This window comes from Dermacentor andersoni, chromosome 4, assembly GCF_023375885.2.
Source record: "Dermacentor andersoni chromosome 4, qqDerAnde1_hic_scaffold, whole genome shotgun sequence".
NCBI classification, from domain to species: domain Eukaryota; kingdom Metazoa; phylum Arthropoda; class Arachnida; order Ixodida; family Ixodidae; genus Dermacentor; species Dermacentor andersoni.
The window spans coordinates 60,848,326-60,869,442 of NC_092817.1; the positions used below are offsets into that span (position 1 = coordinate 60,848,326).

General features: G+C 43.8%; 1 protein-coding gene across 1 annotated transcript in view; it reads right to left on the bottom strand.

Moving 5' to 3' along the window:
• The window catches only part of Cndp2 (Cytosolic non-specific dipeptidase 2), a 37,025-nt gene continuing 15,908 nt past the window's right edge, over positions 1–21,117 (bottom strand). Inside the window, exons 4-13 of the mRNA XM_050183079.3 lie at positions 19,507–19,677; positions 18,477–18,632; positions 17,722–17,879; positions 16,981–17,055; positions 13,785–13,929; positions 13,209–13,308; positions 9,534–9,705; positions 7,924–8,009; positions 5,086–5,252; positions 1–388 (exon numbers count right to left, since the gene is read on the bottom strand). Coding sequence (XP_050039036.1) covers positions 341–388; positions 5,086–5,252; positions 7,924–8,009; positions 9,534–9,705; positions 13,209–13,308; positions 13,785–13,929; positions 16,981–17,055; positions 17,722–17,879; positions 18,477–18,632; positions 19,507–19,677 — 1,278 coding nt within the window. The 3' untranslated portion in view covers positions 1–340. The remainder of the gene's footprint in view (positions 389–5,085; positions 5,253–7,923; positions 8,010–9,533; positions 9,706–13,208; positions 13,309–13,784; positions 13,930–16,980; positions 17,056–17,721; positions 17,880–18,476; positions 18,633–19,506; positions 19,678–21,117) is intronic.

Here is a 21,117-nt window from a genome sequence, read left to right on the forward strand (position 1 = left end):
AACTGTATAAAAAAATATTTATTTCAGCAGGTACACCTCAATGTCATCGTCTAGGATAAAAATATGCGCGTGCATCTGAAATCTCAAATGGGTAAAATAATAAAACAAATTAGCCTCGAGTATTAAAGTTAGTCATAGAAAACATCCACCTATTTATTCCACATGCAGATCTTGCAAATAAAGTATTTTTGAGACTAAGAAGCTCAACTTCTCAACAGGCCTGAAGTGCTAATATACATTCTATGGTAAACAGCTGCAAATACATGATTAAGCAAAATATGCCTGTAGAGACTTCGCTTCATGAAGCAGTCACAGCAGAAAGGGCAGGCAAGGGTATGCTTCACTTCAACTGAGCAATTTCATAGAGGTAGGCAGCCAGTAGCTTGGACTGGAAAAAGAGAAAGATTTGTAGATAAGGTAAAACACTGCATAAACATACAAAAATTTGGCAGACACACTTAAGACTGCTAATGTGTGGGAATAGGAAAGCATTACACCATTTTTAGACCTTGGAACATCATGTACACGCTCATCTTATGCACTCGTGACATGGCACAACCTCCTCCCCATTGACTGTATAATCATGTGCCCAATGACACACGCACTAGGCCCCATGTTTAGTCAACCAAATGGCTACGACGTGACGTGCAATGACGCATGCGTTAGGCACACCTTTAGTCAGCGAGAACCGTGGAGCCACCATGGCATCGGGGAAGCATGATCATCTTGAACTCCTGAGGCCCAGGTTCGATTTCCAAATTTCCCAGATTTCCATATACCAGATTTCTTTTCAGAGCCATTAATTTACTTTGTCTACATGAACATCCCCAAAAAATTTGATGTGAATCCAAGCATTTAGATTGACATTAAAATTGACAGAATTTTTGACGTGGCTTTACTCTTTGCACCGTTGGCCATTTTTGGTACCATCTTTCGGTCACGCTGACTACAATGAATTTTTGCTGAATGGACATATAGTGCTTTCGCATTAAAACACTGTATAAACTTGTCTGTTGCCACAGTATGAAAATCACTGAAACCTGCTGCTTACTTTCCACTCCAACGTGAACTAACGTAAATAAACGTAAGTACATTATTGTAAAATGATGTAGAGTGCAAGAGAAGGCACAACTTCGGTGAAAGTTTCATGCTGTGCCTAAGCACAACGTTATGGATTGGCATGCAGTATTATGGAGATGCAGGGGCTGCCGCAGGCCAGCAGTGGGCCTCTTCAATTTTCCACTTCTGGCTACCCGCGAGTTGCCAGAGCCAGCCAGGACAATTTTGGTCTGGCTGCTCATTGGAAGTTCTCTGTCTAGCAGATGAGCGCTCACCGCCATCTTTGTGAGGACTTGACAGATTCCAACGTGGGCGCTTGAGGACTTTACCTCGCTCAGCCAACTGGCTACGGTCATCTTCGAATTTCATTACTTCTAGTGTTATTTTCTTAGGTTCCAATGCACTGTTCCGCATTGCGAGGCAGTGTGATACAAGCAGCGGTGAAACATTTGAAACTTTTGTGTATGTGTGTGCATGTCATGAAGGCCTCCCGGTAGTACTACTCTGTGAACAGCGCGCTGCACTCTCATGTGTGCATGTAATCTGCATAATGTACCGCGCAAGTTGTAGATGCTCATTCACACACATTGCGGTGAATTTTCGGTTGATCTTTCTCTGCTGGTGTTCCTTTTCACATATCTCGCGTATATATGCGGCAATATCTCCTTTTTCTGTAGTTAGCGAAGGCACCGCAGCTAGCCCGTGTTTGCTCCATCTTTTCCATCATATGCTTGGGCGACAGCTCGAAACCGATGTGTGTTCTAACTGCAGGCCATTGACGTTAAGAATTCAATGGTTGAGTAATAGGCATATGTGCACTCATGATTGCGACCAACATTGTTTTCCATGTGAAACTTTTTGCTGTTCATAGGCGGTGTGCATTTTCATGCACCAGCCGCATCCCCAGCTCCTTAGCGTCATAAGAGAAGCCCCATCAATTGAAACGAACTTTCAGAAATTGAAGCCCTAGCAGGGCAGAACGAAATTTTATGTGTATAAGATGTACACGATATCCTTCCTTTTCATGTCTTGTCAAGTGATGACACAATGCCAACTCATCAATGTCGCCGGTGGGAGAAGTGATCACTGCAGGCAGGCATCCTTGAGCGATCGTTTTGAGAGATACAATCACTTACGCGCAATTTCAGGGCTTGCGATCAGATGCATCAAAGGCCATCTGTTGGGCTGTGCAAAGTGCGGTTGGCCCAGTGTGCGTCCTGTGCCGAGTCGCGGGAAATTTCACGAAAATGATCGTATCCCTGAATGCAACTATATATTTTCAAGCTGGCAACACATAAATGGGCCAACTACGCCAGGTGTGTGCTGGCCCCGCCAGGCACTGCCATGCTAGGAGCAGGTTTACATTTATCCCGTGGCCATCTACCCGGCGTTCGATTTTGCAAACTTTGGGCAGCTTCGGGTTCTCTTGGGACCCCAGCCCAAGTGACTTCTTATCAGGACCGGAACTAGCTGGCTGCCGTCTGGCTCCCAACGGGCTGCCAGAACTCCAAAAATCAAAGAGGTCCAGTGGGAAGAGAGGTGGACAGACAACGATATACACTTCAACCTTGTTATAACGAAGTTGGAAGAGCCAAAATTACTTTGTTATATCTATTATTACCATTTACTGCACTATAAGCCCAATTGGGTGCACAATTTTAAACATGGAAATAATATGGATTTGCAGCCAGTAGAACCGTTACAGGACCACGCAGGTTATGAAATATGAATAAAACAACAAAATCTTCAGTGTGTGGAACACACGACTTAGCACGTGACGTGACAGCCTTGAATGCACTAATATTCTTTCGCACCGCTGCGCAGCATGCTGAGATTTGTGCAGATTTGAACTTGACCCCCGAGATTACGCCGGTGAGATCTCAGAGGGCGCCGAGTAGAAGTGAATGCACTATAAATCTTTTGCACCACTGTACAGCATGGCCTGACTCGCGCAGGCTTGCACATGACGCCCGAAATTGCGCCGAGGAGATCTCCAAGGCCACGCCCAGCAGCGCCTGCCTATGTGGCATGCCATGCAGCCGTGCAGGCAGGTGTGTAACAGAAGCGAATGCACTAACCTTTCGCACCGTCACACGTAGGCGCGCAGCAGCTGTTGCTTGCGCGCATCTACGGGCAGCGGTGAGAAAGAACAGTGTTGCTGGATAGTGCATTCGACGTGGCAACGCAGGAGTTTTGAACTGCCGCAGCAAACAAGTGCCAAACGTCGCAGAAAGCAATGTACTCTGCATGCAATGTGGGGTATTTTTGGGTTTCGGAGGTGAATGTAGCAGTTTGTTATATCCATAACAATCAATTATATCAATAACACGAAACACAATGATGCAATAAATTTTGTGCACCTCAAAAATGTATTACATTCGACATGATCACTTTACTTAAAACAAAGGAGCTAGGAATTGTTATAACAGATGTATCGTATTACATGCACTGCGCTTATGGATGCTGTAAAGCAAAAATCCACAGCTGTAGCAGCGTATGTACTACATTTCGACTGGTTAGTTCACGACTTGAGCAGGCACTCAGTGCAATAACAAGACGAAGGGAGTGAAAAACAAGAGCATTGTTTTTCAACTTCCTTCTTATCCTGTCAGTGCGCCGTTTTCGTTTTGTTTGTGTGCATGTGTGCACATGCGTTTGTATGCGTGTGTGTGTTTGTTGAGGACCCACTCTCGCACCACCTGTGCTTCTCGCAAGTATAATTGTGTTTTCAGTGCACTCCACAGCTCTACCAAAGCAATTTGTAATAAAAAAGGAACATGGCGCAACGACACTGTGCTACTGACACATTGCTGTGTCGCACTGAGACATTTGGAACACAGCACTGTTTTGGCAGGAAGGACAGCCATGGCAAGCCAGTGTGGCAGGTCTGTCTACACTTTGACAGACGAAGGAATTTATGAACAACAGAAAGCTGAATAGGTTGGTAGGGGCTCATGGTATGAAAATGCAGGCGTGCAAAACATGGACTCAAGAAAGAATGAGAATGACAACACAAATACCAACTATCAAACGAAAGTCGTGTCCATGTTACCATGAAAGAAATTTATGAACTGTTTTTCAATTCTCAATTGGGAGAACGCAACGATGAATACAGCAGAATCTCATTGATATGATTCAACATAATACGTTTTTGGGATAAGACATTATTTTGCCGGCCAACGTCCCACAGGAGCAATGTATTTCCAGATGCATAACACGATTTTCAGATTATACATTTTCCGGCTCCCTTGGAGATTGTATTAGCGAGATTCCACTAATCAGATCAGGTTCTATGCAGCATGAAATATCCACTAAACCAACATGCAAGAGTGAGGGAGAGAGAAGAAGAAAAGGAAAAGAACACGGCAAGGACTTGAGGAGCAGTCAGACTAAAGATACAACAGACAAAGGGTAAGCACAATGGTATGCTGAATGATGTACTTGCACACACAATTTTCAGCATAGCAATTGATAACAGCAAATTTATTAGGCAGACAGTGTGATGACTAATTCAGGTCTTCTTGCCTTTAATTTTATTTCAACCCACTGGATAAATAGGCCAATTAACAGAAGTCAAATTAACAGAAATGAACAGCAGTATTCTATAACAAATCAGCACAGTAGAACCTGACAAATACATACCTCTTTTACACATTTTTCTCAAATAAAGGATTGTTGAAGACACTGCCACACTAAGAGTGTGGTCAGCATGTTCACAATACGCTTCGCCAACTTAGTACATTTGGGTTTTCTAGTGTAGAAAGCAAAAAAGTAGAAGTATTCCAAGACAAAGTAAGAGGTGAATGTGGGTAGGAAATGTAGAGCACATACGGGATGACCAGTGATCTGCTAAAGCAAGAGAATGTCAAAGGACAACAGGGGACCAAACAAAGTGAAAGGATACATGGAAGGGAGTTCATTCAGCTAGTAGAGGACAGGGATAATTCAGAGCTTTGGTATAAAAACCCTTTTTGGATGGATGTACTTTATGGGGTCATGACAATGAAGGCATGGCAGACGACTCACCCCCTCAATGTAGTTTCGCTCGTCGATCTTTTCATTCTGCGAGTGGGCTCCATCATCACTGGCTCCCATAGGAAGTAGGATGACGCTCTTGTTGGTCACCTCCTGCAGTGTCAGCGTCACTGGGATGCTGCCGCCTTCCCTTGTCATGTCGGGCTCCACACCATACACTGCATCGAGGAACAGCCATGACTCCACGTGACAAGTGCACGAATTTTTACCAGATTAACACTGCAATGTTTCCACAAGGGAATCGCATCAAAATACATACTAAAATTGATCCCAGATATGTCGAACATGAAGGTTATTGTGAAATAGTGCAGATATATTGATAATTCGAAATATATGCCTACCTGAAGCTTATCCGAGATCTCTGACAGTTTCCCAACATCATGAAAAGTGGGAACTTACCAATTTGTTTCTCCAAGGCTATGTCCAATGCCCCAAAGTTTACCTATATTTTTGCTCATGAACATTACAAGCCGCTCAAGCTCTGGAGTGGTCAGATATATTGACAAATGCCATCCCTAAAAGCCTACACGCATCACGCGGACGTGAGACTGTGGTGCACATCGCGCGCATCAAAGTACGAAGTGCTTGTTGCACGTTTTTATTTAAGATAAGGAAGAAATGGACACACCACAGAAGCAAACTAGCCTGTACAGATACACGCCGTGCCACCATCAGCGCACTTGTGCTGCGAATTGCGCGTGTATGTGCCTGGCCGCATGTTTATACAATATGCAACAATATACAGTTTAAATGGCTTATTGTCATATGGGGGCAACGAGCCAGGTGGATGGGTGGGAGAGGTTTTGGAACCAACTTCCTGTTGGAACCAGTTGTTCTCCCTTCTCTACTACCCTAAAAATCTGTGCGTTCCCTCGTTCTTGGTTCTTCCCCTCCGGCTCCTGCTATTGGTGACTCCCGACACTACAAACACGCTGTTAGTTTTGAAAGTGGCTTTTAGCTTGCAGAATATCAGAGTCCATTCCCACTCAAGTGTACCTGTGCAAGCATGAATGAAATGCGTTCAGCGCAGACCAGTGAATCGCACAGCGATGAGTCCTGCATGCAGCTGCCGCAATGGTGTTTCTGTGAAGTGGGGATGTGGCATCTGGTGGGTTTGTTAAATTCAAAGTAATGTAAATATCCGTCCAAGTGGAGATTGAGGTCGGATCCTTTTGGCCTCTCGCAGAATCCTGAAGTGCCGTTCACAGAAAGCCCTTGTCTATAGAAGACAAAGAACCTGGCAGCACAGTATCCCCAGTCTGGCATCCCATGCCCAGCGCCACTCAGTGAAAAGATAGTATTATCCACACTTTCGTGTGGAACAAGTATCGGACCAGCAGTCCTTTCATGTTCTTGAAGCAGAGTGGCAATCTGCTCCTGTCAACAACGAACTGCAGTGTGCATGAGCCATCCTTATGCGCAGCGAGTAGAACAGCACGCTGATAATTTTTCGCCCGAGGCACAGACTGCCATTCAGATTCAATCTCTTGTTTGACATCATCTGCCAAAACAGTGCAGTTTCAAATTTGTTGGCATTAAATATTTCCCACATTGCGATCGAAGTGATCGGGCCTGTTAGGAGGAGCACATTTGCAGGAGTATGGCATGCCGCAGCGTTCAATACACATATAGTACATTGCTATACTTTTGCATCGTATTTTTGAAGGGGATTTTAAGACTGTTCGATATAGACAATAATTTGATATATCCGGGATGAAATGTAATAGCTTTACATTGTTGTCACTATTAGTTAATTAAGTACCTTTATGCACTATGTTTGATCAACATTTAATCAATGTAACCAGATTGTATGCTGATCGTTGCATGCTATACATGCCCTATAGCCAATGCCTGTGATCTAAAATGCATGTGCAGATCAATATAATCAGTACCAATACGAGCAGAAGGCCTGCCTGTGAAAGCCACAACACTACACTACATGTCCTGCAAGGAACTCCACATGAACATATGAGGGGTGCTCAGCCATTTCTGTCTTGTGTTCCATGAGGTACACAAGATCAACCTTTATTGCATCTTGCGGAAAAAGACAGGTGTGGCAAACATTCATTATGCACTGTGTTCAAAGGAATAGAAGCAAGACAAAGTGGAAGACAGGACAAGCATTGCCCATCAGCCAAGTATTTACAATTTTTACATGAAGAAAAAGTTACGGCATTGGCGAGGTGCGGTTATAAAACACTACAATTCACTAGCAGCGAGTCCCCCAACAATAGGGAAAAACCAAGAAAATAAGGAAAAAAACTTTCACCACTGAGGTACAGCAAGTATACCTGGTCACCGGAGAGAAATTGAATAATCAAATGCGCAGCTGCTGAAATCACAAATTTCAAGCAATTACATAGCCTGGCCATCTTGTGTCCACTCCTTAGCATGCCATATAAAAATAGCTTTTAACTGTCTGGTTCATCACTTCATAATAAACAGTCAAAGAGTGGAAAAGGAAAGGCTAAACCTTTGTTTACTTTTATGGGCCAATTCTACGACAGAGTAAATGAAAGCTACAAATAACACAAGTAAAATATGTTTGACTGTCTAGCAGAGGACACTTCTAAAACACAAGAACATGTTACATGTCAGCATAACGTGTTTACTGTAGCATGTTCAAAGTACGCCTGGAAGTGTTCAATGCCCGGGTATGATCGAGATTACAAGTGGAGAAAGCAGTTATACTCCACAAGGCCAAATAGTCACAATATGAAGCAATGCTAGCTTTGACTACAAAAGCTGACACTGTGCTGAATGGGAGGCAACATGACAGGACACACAGGTGGCAAGGAGCCAAAAGTTGGCTGAACATAAGCCGCTCACCATGCTTGGTGGCAGCCTTGCCGGCCTCAAAGTTTGGAGAGAAAGGGTCACTGATCCACCACCGGCCGCCACTAGCCATGTGGACACTGCATGGAAGACCATCACAATAAGCAATAATAAGCATATTTTTTTATGTACAAAAGTTACATTTAATCTGTAAGAGAAGCTGTAGTGGATGGCTACAGATTAAGGGTGACAGCCTAGGGGTTCCTTATTGTGCCCCAAAATAACTACATAACCATTTCTGCAATCCCCCATTTTGCAAGTAATATAAAATTAAGGGGATCGCATGTTGTTCATTGCGTCATTGCTGGTGCATCACACCAGCAGATAAACAGAATATGGTTGGGTAATTGCAATAATAGGTCTGTGTCCTGTCTGGTTAAGCCCTGTGCCACAAGATGGCGCCCCCAACCTGGCTGCTCGCAGTTATGCCCTGGTGACCCAGAATTCTGTGAATGGTAATTACATACAGGGCCGAGCTAAAGTTCCCTAATATACCATCAAGAAAAGCAGTTTAGTGGAATAACAGAAGTTCTCTGAACACACAAGATACACCATCTGCTAATGGTTTCTTTGGTTTTGAAAACATCAAAGAATGTGTGTTGTGTCTTAGTGAGCTGTCAGGCATGCACCCACAGGCACTAAACAGTGGCCAAACAAGAGAAGCCTTATCCTGGAGCCAACATATCGACAAGCCTTCATTGAGGTAATAACTGGGCAAGACAAGTTCCTCTGTGAAAACATTGGTGCCAGGCTGAGGCTTTTGTCGATCCCTTCCGAGTGTCCATGCTCCTGTGAACCTCTGTCTTCTCATTAATTGCACTACTTTGTCGTACAGCGCTTGTATTGTAATAAGGCAAAATATTTTGCTTTGGTTGCCACTATGATGACAGATATGCTACGGAAGCAACAACCAGGGATAGCACTTTGTACCAGGCATCATGGATACATGCAATAGTGCTTATAGAGTTGTGCACAGGAAACAGCAGTTCTATCCCCACCCTTGTGAAGGATAGTCATGGAGAGAATACATCAACGTACACAGTAGAACAATCAAGCACACTTGTCCAGTCATGAAATCATGCAATAGATTCTAAAGATGCCTACTGTTAGATGAGATGATGCGGTTTAATTGCTGTACATTCCTTCTAACAGTCTGAAGCAGGCAAGACAGGAAAAACGAAACAGGCACAAGTACCACTGTAAAATAACTTATGAAAGGAAAGTGTAGGAACAGAGCATATTTGTGCATACATTCATAAGCAGAGAACTCAATCACAGTCACCTGCCATCATTCATCCTTTTACCCTTTATTTTCATATTTCAAAAACCTACAAGGATGAAAGATATAGAAAGACCACGACGGACAGAATTTTCTGTGTTTTGTACATGTATAGAGAATATATGTGCTGCTCCTATGCCTTGCTTTCAATAAACAGTGGGTAGCTGCATTTTCACGTCTCTTGTGACACTGGAAAAGACATACAGTAAAACAGGAAAGACAGCAGATGGTCCTGCTTCTAGAAACAAGCACCTGTCACATGTGCCCTGAGGACTTTAATTTGCAGCAGCATATATACGCGAAAACAATTTCAGTGAAAACTTGCTTGATCTTATTGGGGCTTCCATGCTGCTTCCACAGCTCCTCAATGTACTTTTTGACCAGGACCTCCACCTTGGCTGGCTCTTGATTGGGCACAATGCGAATTGAAAACTTGCCGACTACCCTGCGAGGTATAACAGTCTTTTCGCCTGAGCCATAAAAGGCGCCCTCCACACCTGCAGGACGGAACAAATGGGAAGTCAAGGAACAAGAACTGTATGAAGGTAACAGCTAGTACGTCTAAATTATGCTAAGGATTTACTCTACAGGTTAAAACTGTCATACTTCCAGCATGCAGGATGATTCTTAAACACCAAAGAACTGACTCCCTACATAAGTGCTTGCACTGTCATACTAATTACCGCACTGCAGTACTCGCAGCTGGATCAGCAGAGTGAGAGCCACAGTGATCCATTGGCAACCAATCACACTGCACACTGCATTGTCTAGGATTGGAGTGTCAGGGAACAAAGTGTACAGCAATGCATACTCTGTTTCCATGTGGGCCTGTCGAGATTCTGTGTAACTGATTAGACTTTGCTGCTCTGAGATAACAAAATTTATTAGTGGCGTGTGTGTTCCGAGCTTGGATAGTCACGCTGCTGCTCTGGTCACCATAAAGATGTTGAGAAGAGCCAATAGAAGCTACAGCACAGTCCAAATGAGACTGCCAATGAGCACTGCCCATAAGCCAAAATCTGGATTTTGCAGATGGCCTGGAGCAGGCAGGTCATTTTGCAATTTCCTTCTTGCAAGTATCATGCTCTGAAGCAGAAGACAGCAACTCTGAGCATTGCTGAACACTGTGGCCCAGGTACGTCATGCGGCTTGAATGACGCATGACAAGAGTATGGAGGAGTCAAATTCCGAAGTCATCAACAAGAGCTCGTCGACTTTAAGGATGATGCACCGAACGCTCCACATGACCCCACATGACTCCGTGGCGGCAATAGTCATACCAGCGAAAGCTACAACAATCAAATTTAAGACGACCCACACGACAACATCGACGGCAGCAGAGCTCGCCCTTCATCACATTGGTGATGAACCACCACACAAGTGGACAATATTCTGCGATTCGAAGGCAGCACTGCAGTCTCTACTGTCACCTTTACGACGCGGACCGCACGAACAACTAGTATTCCATAATACAGAGACGTTACACCATATAAGTGATGCAGGCCATGAAATAGCCTTTCAGTGGCTTCCAAGTCACTGCGGGATTATCAGCAATGAACGAGCGGATCACGCTGCCCGCTCAGCCCATACTGAGGAGCGCCACATTCCAATTCCTCTTCCTAGAACTGATGCTGCACGGAAGCTCCGCCTACTTGCTTGGCAGCACACCGCGTCGCAATGGAATGAGCCACATTTAAGAAATACACGACTGTACTCACTTGATCCCACACTAAGTCTTTGAGCGCCATCACAGCTTCGCCGCAGAGACGCCACGCTTTTATATCGACTTTGGTTGGGCGTTGCCTTTACCAAAGCCTATGCATTCCGCATAAGGATGACTGACAGCCCAACCTGTGACCACTGTGGCCATGAAGAATCAATTGGCCATATTTTGTGTGCCTGCCCGCAGTACAGTCCACAGAGGGCATGCCTTCGCCACGAACTTGACCAACTGGACGACCAACCGCTATCCAAAAAAAGAATTCAACATCGAAGGGACCTACCGTCACAAAAGAAGGCCGTGCAAGTGCTATTGCGCTTTTTGCAATCTACCGGCCTGTGTGAACGACTTTAAGTGGAACGCCTTTTGTGTGTATCTCCATGTGCGCGTTTTTTTTTGTTTTTTTAGCGCTTTCCTCTCTGTCATCTTTCTAACCCCTATCCCCCATCCCCAGTGTAGGGTAGCAAACCGGAGACTCATATCTGGTTAACCCTCCCTGCCTTTCCTCTTCATTCTCTCTCTCTCTCTCTCTCTCTCTCTCTCTCTCTCTCTACAGCCTGCAATCCTGTTGGCGATGTAAAGAAGGCAGCTGTTGGGTTGGCCAGAGCCACTTCTTGCTGCGAGTGCCTGGTATGCTATTTTCATGTCCAAGAGCAGGGTGGGTGCACAACCAGGCATTGTTGGCAAGGGCACAATAATACCAGCAACAATCAGGTGCAGCAACCTCGGAGGTTTGAGGAGCATGGTGCTCATGGGAGGAGTGTGACTGATTACAAGCAGCAGTGATGTGGTTGATGAAGGTGTGCCATAGCAGCTATCTGACTGCCAAATGTGGTAATATGCTCCTCAAGGCAGAGCAATCTTCAAGTTTTGGGTGCAGTAAGGCAGCCCATCAGCACTGTGGGGAGACTTGAATGTGTGGGGACTTAGAATAGGATTTGACAAGCTTGTCAGGAAGGGCTATGCCTACAGCAGCCAGAACCAGGACTATGCCTTGTAGGAGACATAGGACCAGCTGTCACAGAATTTGGTCATTTGTGCCAGTGGACTGGCTTTCGAGCAGCTGCCACATGCTGTGAAGTACTAATTCACACCTTCTCTAATCACAGAGTTCTATCCCAAAGAAAGACTGCACCTGCAGGTGCTCCAATTTGGCCTTGTAGCTCGTTATCACTGCCTTCAGATGATTAGGTTTCACTGTGCGTACCATCGGCAATGTCCACAAAATATGCCTGCACTCTCAGGCAGCAAGGAAAAGGAACAGTGTGACAAAACTTTTTTCAATGGCGATGCACTAGATTTTAAAGTGGACCTCAAGTTGGGTGAACCAGCTGCAAAGGTTCATGGTTCAATACAGCAACAGTGAAACATTCTGGCATCCCACAACTGCTGGGCAAGTACAATCTGACACCGAGGCCTCGTGGGTGAAGAGGAGTAGTGCTGACATCAACGGTGGACATGGAATTGTTGTGCCTAAAATAATATCTGTCAGGAGCACAATTTTGTTGCAGCATGAAAGGACAAAGACGTAGACGAGATAAACAAGATGAGTGCTGTTGCTGTAACAAAATTGTGTTACCGTACCAACTTGCCCAACTCTCTATCCTATCTGTCGACAGGGCACACATGTCCACGATTGATAGGTTTGTGCCGTCTTACACTGAGCGTGCAGAGTTAGTTTTTGTGTCTTTCTTAGTCTCTGCCACAGTGCGAACTTCCAACACACAGTTTATATTTGTGTTGTCCTCCTTGTTTTTCTCACGCCTATCTTTTCTACGCCTAACCTCTCAAGTAAAAAATGGACATCATGACAGGTGGCGAGTGGTGAGGCTGGATGCAAGGTGAGAGTTTAAAGTTTGGGATCACCAAATCTGTCGGGACACAGTATAACCAAGGCTGGTCTAGCGAACGCCAGGATCAAGCTAAACTGCACTGCATGGCATACACTGTCTTTACAGTTCCCCTGCAGTTAGTGTTATTCTGGTCATCAACTGTAAAGGCTGACAAGGTTCTTGTGCAGTATTCAAAAAATTACAAACAAAAAAATGTACCGTAAAAGTATTTTGCTATGAACGAAATAGTGTGTGGTCTTCTATAAGCACGCTACTAATCGATCAATGCATTTCCTTAAACCTAAAAGGTTATGCTGAAATTTGTCAAATCGAGGTTCAAGTGCACCAGAAAAGCAGCAGCATGATTAATTTGAAGGCAAATAAGCCTGGCTTTTGCTAAGCATAGCATAAAAGCATTTTACATCGTAAAAAATAAGCCTGTACACACCATGAAGCGAAAGTGATGGGAATCTCCAGCGATGCATTAGAACTGCCTCCTTTGTTGAGTGTAGGAGTCCACAAGCACCTAAGTCCTTGCAGTATTCATCCTGAACAAGGACATTTGACAATAAGAGGTTTGAGGATACTGTGGGCAAGTACCATAGGCTAAGTAACGATGAGAGGATACCATAAGTAACAAATAACAGCTATAGCATGCAATCCCAAAATAAAAGGTCTTGAACTTCAGCCAATGCAAAGCATGGTAACAGCTGATACATGTGTGCTAAAGTGAGCCCTGCAGGTGACGTGGTCTGCCTTGTATTAATTATGCATTTAGTAATCCAAGAGCACCACCAGAAGCGCTAACATGAAGTGGATAAAAAGATAACTGGCTGGGTATGATGAAGCACATATGTAAACTGGTAAAGCCAGTTCACCATGCTAGGGTGAGCAATGCCACATTCAATGAAACTGGACAACAGGTACTACCCCCACGCACCATGCTGTGGGCAACCGTGAAAGGTTTTAAAGGTAAAAACGAAGTTGGAGATAAAACATATTTTTCATCGTCCACTATTCCCACCATGTCAAAGTCGATGCTCTTGTAGAGATCACGCTCCTTGTCAGTGAGAGGCGCCACATCGTCCATAATTCCTGGGATCAGAATCTTGCCAGTGCGGTCAGCCAGTTTGCTCATCAGGTGTGTCAGGTCAGCCATGGCTTCATGTCTAGGGAAGCGAGACAATAATGTTTAATGGCTGGCTAGTTGGTGATGCATTCTCTGTAGCAATGTTACAGCACACATAAATGTAGGAAAAACCAAGAACGGACAGGGCAGAGTGTGGATTTTCAACTTTTTCGGTTGAAAGTCGGCACTCTGTTCTATCCCTTTTCGGTTTCTCCTGCGTTTTTGGATACGAGTTGTAACACTGCTACGAAGACTTGTAAAACAACTGTACAGGCGAAGTTCGCCCAATATGACTAGTTACCTAGCACAGGGAACTAATGGAATGCAAGTCACATTTGTCATGTGGTTAACGCAGATAGCCTCATAATTAGTTTCCCACACTGAACACACTGGAATGCACTACACTACATGTAGATTATACAATATGCATTGAATTTTCATATTCCCTATATGAAATAACTACAAATAAAATGATGAAGGTAGACATTTTTTAAGTCTGGGAAATACAAAGGATGCAATATTATTATCATAATGTGACATGACACTGTATACAGCATGATCAAAAAGCCCAGTTCTATTTCTATAACTATTATAAGAAAACTGCTCATAATATATTCTACTACTCAACTTTCTTCATACACTAAGCTTTGTTCGAGAATTTAAACATGCAGTTATAGAATATTTATTTGCTCTCACCTTACGTTTTAAAATGTTTATGATGCTTCTGTTTAGCTCCCCACAGTAAGAATTGTTTCAAAGGAGGTCTAACACAGAAAGCACAGCTGTGCAGTTGCCAACTCTCGCACACAGACGTTTGCAGTGCCACACAAGAATATAATAGAGGCTATTTATTTTAGCTTGTGCAAGGCTCTGAACAATTTTTGTTTCGTGCCATTCTGGCATGTCTGGAAAACATTAAACAGTACTGATTACGGGCAGAGCTTCAAAAGCAGATGCAGTATCCTGGCCAAGTACAATGTGCAGCTGCTCTGCCTTTATATTTTATGATCTGTTGTAAATATACGCCGATTCTCTGATGAAAGGAACAAACATCACTAAAGGCAGCATAAATATACACTGTTACATAACACTGTGTACAACACGTGCAAAGTATTTAAGAGTGTAATGATGACTTCAGCAAGAGCAATTATCTTTCGGATAAATTAGATGTACATTCATGCCAAATTTTGTTACATTGTTTCTTTGGTGTCTTCAGGTTGTTTAATAAAATAATCTTCAGCCCCAAGAATTATTTTGAATTTGGCTTTGAAAACAGCTGCATGCTCAAATCAAATGGTGCACTATGTTGTTGGCCACTGTCAGAAGATTCTCAGTCTGTTTGTTAGTCTCCTTCTCAAGGGCATCACCGATACATAGTGGCATCGTTGCCGAGAATTACATTGTGTTACAGAGGATGAGTGCTAGTGCTGCCACACAGATGACACCCTGGAGGGGGAGTGGCTATTGAAATTCACATTTGAGGGCTGTCACTTATGATTACCTTCCCGATGACACTCCGCGGAGTCTGTCACCAGCAGGCTTCTATTTTCGTGATTTCACGTATCTCGAAATTCCATTATCTCAAAATTGTTTCATTTTATAACTTCTAGTTAATGGGGTTTTCCTGTACATGAGAATTCACTCCTCCTCATCATCATCCATCTCAATATTTTCACTCCCCTTTACTCTTTCCCAGTGCAGAATAGCAGACAATAGTGCACCAGCTCAGGTAAACCTAACTTCCTTTCCTTAAATAAAATCTCATTGTCTACAGCAATCTAAATCTGCGATGTCAAATACCTTCTGCACCCAGTGTACACACATTACAATTAATATATACAACTGCACATTTCAATGGTTATGTCGATAATTTTATATTGTAAAACCAGTTGACAGTCTGCACTCAACTGAATTCCATGCTTGCCCGACTCTTTAGAATTTTCTTTTATATTATGTACAAACAAAATCAGGGTCATAGAATAACAAAAAAAAACTCGGTGCCCTTCCACTCTGAAGAAGGATGACCAGCGAAGCTGTGTACATGGGCCCCTTAATGGTGAACTGCACCACTGACGCGGGTCGGCCTGGCATTGCACTATCTTTGGGATCGGCCCATGTATGGGGAGTGCTTAATGCCTGCTTCACCTCAGCTGTGGGTCAGCCCGGTACTGCACTATATGGGTATCGGCCCACGTATGGGAAATGCTTACCACCTGCTTCACCTCCGCTGCGGGTCGGCTCGGTATTGCACTATCTTCGGAATCAGCGCACATATGGGGAGTGCTTAACGCCTGCTTCACCTATGCCGCGAGTTGGCCCGGCATTGCACTATCCTCTGGATTGGTCCACGTATGGGGAGTTTTGCATCTACTCACGGACACGATCCTGAGGGAACTAGCCCTTAACAGCTTCGCCGTAATTCGCTGTAAAGTTGGTTAAGTCTGTGTTTCTTAATTACTCAATTATTTAATTGTTGAATTAATTACTACAAACGCAGGAGCAGTGGCATGAGTGCATTTGCACGGTAGCGCTGAGGGGCGCCAACGAGCCGCTGTGGAAGAAGATGCTGGAAACATTCCTGATGATAGTTTTGTGTTAACATATGGGCAATACTGGGGGAGCTAGCCCTTAACACCTTCCCCTGTAAAATTATGCCTAAGGAATATCCTGGGGCTCCTCAATAGTCAGTAAGGTGTAACTCATGGACAACTTGACAAGGCTTTAAGACTTGATTGAGCATGTTTTTAAAAAGTTAATGAGGTCGGTAAAACTAACCATCACAAGCAACAGCAAGGTAGTATAGTATCACACCACATATTCCGACACTGCAACTCAGCCGTGTCTAACGCATCAAAATCTTTTCAGTAGAAGCAGGTTGCTGATGTAATTAAAACATGTTCTTTAACATCTGGACCGGTTATGTCATGGCCGCTTATCGGCAGCAAATGAGAGCAATATTTTTCACATAATTGCTGCATTTTACGTCAAAGGGCTGCTAAGACATTTGCACCAACTGCTGGCCGACAAGTTCTGCTACTTTATAACAGCCCCAAAAAAATCAGTTAAATACTGCCTCAAGTAAGACACTTACACAGAGCCTCCAAAGACACCTGAATGGAGGTCCTTGCTGGCACACTCAACTTCAACAGCAAAGTAGCACAGACCCCTGAAATGGAATAAAACAAAAATATGCATGCAACACAACCTGGAGTAAGTCGTGGCATACTTCACAAGGGCAAAAAATTCACAACTGGTTTGGCACTTTGACTGGAAGCATGCAAGGAGAGGCCAGAATGAAGAAAGAAATGGCACACAGTGCTTACAAACAACCAATATTATTCTTGAAATGAGCAAGCATATTACATATACTGGACACAGGTGCCATTTTAATTGTGGTGTACATTTCATTATTTATCACTCAAATTAGTTGTTTGTCAATGATATGTGCTGACTCCTCCTGTAAACCATTTCTGTGCTCTTCAAGTTAACATGCAAAACCAACTAGACAACCCCATGTTTGTCATGCTCAGACATTGTTTACCTGGAATCAAATTCCTTGCTCCCTCATTCAATGCCGTTCCACCATAACAGGCTATCACAAAAATGATAAAAGGGTAGTCTTCCCAGATAATACATTCTACTCTGAACATTTCACTGCATTCACTTTTTTGCCCAAACTATAAATAATCTTTGGCACACAGTCAACTAAAATTGTTCCAATCGGTTCAGTTAAAGCTGTGCAATAGAAATAAACACACACAGTACTCGCAAAACAAAGAATGTGATCACATAACCCCAAAGGGCCCTATGTGACCCTTTCTGTGCAATTTACCTGAGTCCATAAGTGAGGCACGGTTTGTCCTTTCCGAGCCAGTAGTTGTCAGAAATACAGACATAGTCCACCTTCTTGAAGAATTCAGTGTCCTTGAGGCTGTACAGTAGCTGATCCAACCCAATTGAGCCAGACTCCTCCATGCCCTCAAAAACAAACTGCAAACCATCCACATCAAGAAAAAAACGTAGAAATACAAAGCAGGGTATAAGTCATACTGTCCCAATAGGACAGAGCTCATCAGAGCAGAATAATTCACAGGACAGGGCCTGTTATGCACTCATCAAAACAGCGTTGTCTTCAATGACTCATCTCAACAAAGCAGTGTTTTAAAACTGTAAATGAAGATTTTTAAAAAAATATGTCCTCTGCATACAGGCATTGCTTTAGGCTGACAAACTGTTTCAGACAAGTACGATTAACTCCACAATACCAGGCTGAGAAAAAATATTTACAATATCTATTAAATCATATTCCCCGTTAATGGATAGATAGAATAAACTTTATTTTCCAACGGATAAGGTGGTCTATCCACCCCCCGACACGCAGGTCAGGGGGCGAGTGCCGCCGCCTCAGATGCAGGCTGGGAGGTCTTGGGTCCCAGCAGCCTCTTCAGCTAGTTGGACGAGCCGGAGCTGGAGCTCAGAGTACGAGCTGCGCAGCAGGGTGTCCCAGGTGTCTCTACTACCTATTTTTTTCAACCATGCTGCCACAAATTCTTGAGCAGTAACATACTATGCAAATTAAGCGCACACCTTTAGGTTGACCGGAATATCAACGCCAGCTTCCTTGTATGCACAAATGGCATGCAACCAGCCCAGCACTGGACCCTTGTCATCTGAAGCACCACGTCCATAGAGCTTGCCATTTTTTTCCGTCAGCACGAAAGGATCAGAGTCCCAGCCATCCTCCTGCACAAATTGCATGCAGCCAGGCACAGTGTTGGTACATAATGAAAGCTTATTACTATTAATATTAATAGGGTGCAGGATGACATACTAAATTTTTTTATTGTGATAGCAATTTATTTATTTATTTATTTATTTATTTATTTATTTATTTATTTATTTATTTATTTATTTCATTACCCTCAGGGCCAGAGGGCATTACAGAGGGGAGTTGGTAAAAAGTGCAGTAAATTTGTATAAAACTAAAAAGAAAAGGTTACATCAACACAATAAAGGAAATTAACAATAAATAGCACACAGCACATGGAGAAAAAAAATTCTGAAAATACAAAGCATAGAGAGATCTTATAAACAAAGAAAGAAAAAAGAAATGACACTCAGAACAGTAATATATGCCTACAAAACAGATTGTCGGGATAAAAAAAAAAAGGCTGAGCAAAAATAGAAAGGATGACAATGCTACAATCTTTTGTGTTTATGACAAAAGCAGGTTAGTTAAAGCAGCTTTGAACTTAGGTTTATTCGATATTTCACGACAGATTGAGGAAGGAGATTCCAACGCGTGCGTGGCAGAGCATTGCACGCGTAATGCGAAGACGTGGGATCGTTCCTCACCTGCAGCAAGTTGTTTTTTCATACACTTCCATTTATCATTTCTTTAATTCAATTAGTAAGTACAAGTGACTCCCTCTGTGTTTTCATTGGTGCTTTCGTTTGTTGGCTATTATGCTCTCAGTAAACTTGCAACACATGTTTATGGCAAAGTCAGTGCTAATAACTGGTTTACAGGCACTGTGCAGGTTGGCCCTCATAGTATGTCAATCTTTCCTTCTGAATCACACCTAAAGATGAGAGCAAAGGAGAAGAATGGATGTACCAGTAATGCAGGTTGAACATCAAGATGCCCGTATACAAGGAGAGTCTTCTTGGCAGGATCGGCACCCAGGTGGCCAAGCAGGACCGGAGGTAGCTTGAGCTTGGTTCCATCGGCCAATGTCTGCTCGCCAAGCTCCTTAAGCTCACATTTGGCACCCTCTTTCTCTAGTTTCTGCAAAGAAGATGGTCACTGCTCAGAACACAGTATACACATTACTCGTTCAAACTCTCTGGATTGAGTTAAGCAGTCAGCAGGCTAGTGGTGGTGGTAAAAATGTGTGTACTTAAAACTCAAATAGTACTGGCTTCATTGCCTAGGATGGTCTCATCTCCTACATCAGGGAATCCCAGCCAGAGCCATCGGAAAACTTATGAAGCACTTTTCATAGAAGGGGTGGAAAATGCATTGTTATATCATTGGTGGTACTTTCTATAAAAGAGTAGCAAATCAATGAACCATGTGATAAGTATGTGTGTGGGTGCTTGTGTGTGCATGCATGTGTGGGAGGGGGACAGTAAAGGGGGACTCAAAATTTCTCAGGACTTCATAAGTCCTCAGATTTTTTTTTTTTTTGCTAATAACATTTATGAGCTAGAAAACGGGCCAATTGTGTGTGTTCATCACACTTTGGCTCAGGAACCGCACAATCAAAAAGGTATGCGAAATGAAATTTGTGGCCTCATGAATCTTTTTATCGTGGGTGTGGGGAAAGGACACAATATTCCTCTTTATATTTTTTTTTTCACGTGTATGCTGCGACTTATGGACTCAAAAGAATTGCAAGTTTGAAGAAATCGGACACCAAAGTGAAAAAAGTGAGCTGAAGGCAGGCGGCACGGGAGCGGGAAGAAAAAAGAACGAAAAGAAAAAAAAGTGCTAGGGGAAAAACGTGTGGAAGAGCTGGAGCGACGAAGCCACAGTGGTAGCAGATCGAGTGCGACGCTCAGAAAGAATTCCTGCCGTTTTTCCTGCTGCGGCTGAGTGAGCAAGAGCCAGATGTGGAGGCCTGTTCCGGGACCAAGGACGAGGCCTGCTGAGCGGCTCCTGCCAGGGCGCAGTTGCTGCCGAGGGCCATTCTTGGTCAAGGCCTACCAAGGTGCTGCCCACATGGGTCGACCCTGGGTCGAGGTCCTCATGAGTTGCGGCCGGGCATCGCAGTGGTGTCCTCAACGTAGGCAGGCCCCGCATACGGTAGCACAGCTGTGTGCCACCAACGGTTCCAGCCGCAGCAACCATGCCACCTCTGCCTCAACTCGCCTCAGCGACCGTACCGTGCAACAACAAGCGAGCTGTCACGACCCAAACTGTGAGATGATCTTTTGAACTCTTGATGCACTGAACGTTGGTGTAAGCCTGGTTGTCTTAACTACCTGTTTTTCCCTGGATTGAGCATCGCGTACATCTGTCTGCACCTGAAGCTTGATCTGTGATGCTGTTGTGTTTTCTTTTCCTTTCCTTTCTTTTGCCCATTGTTTGTGTGAAAGATAAGCATTTGTCTTTGCCTACTAGTGTTTCTTGCACATCTTTTCTCGTCCTAAGACACACAAACTAGTGACGAACGTCCATAATCATCACAATTTCTGGCGTCCGTGACAGGACGAAGCTCTGTTT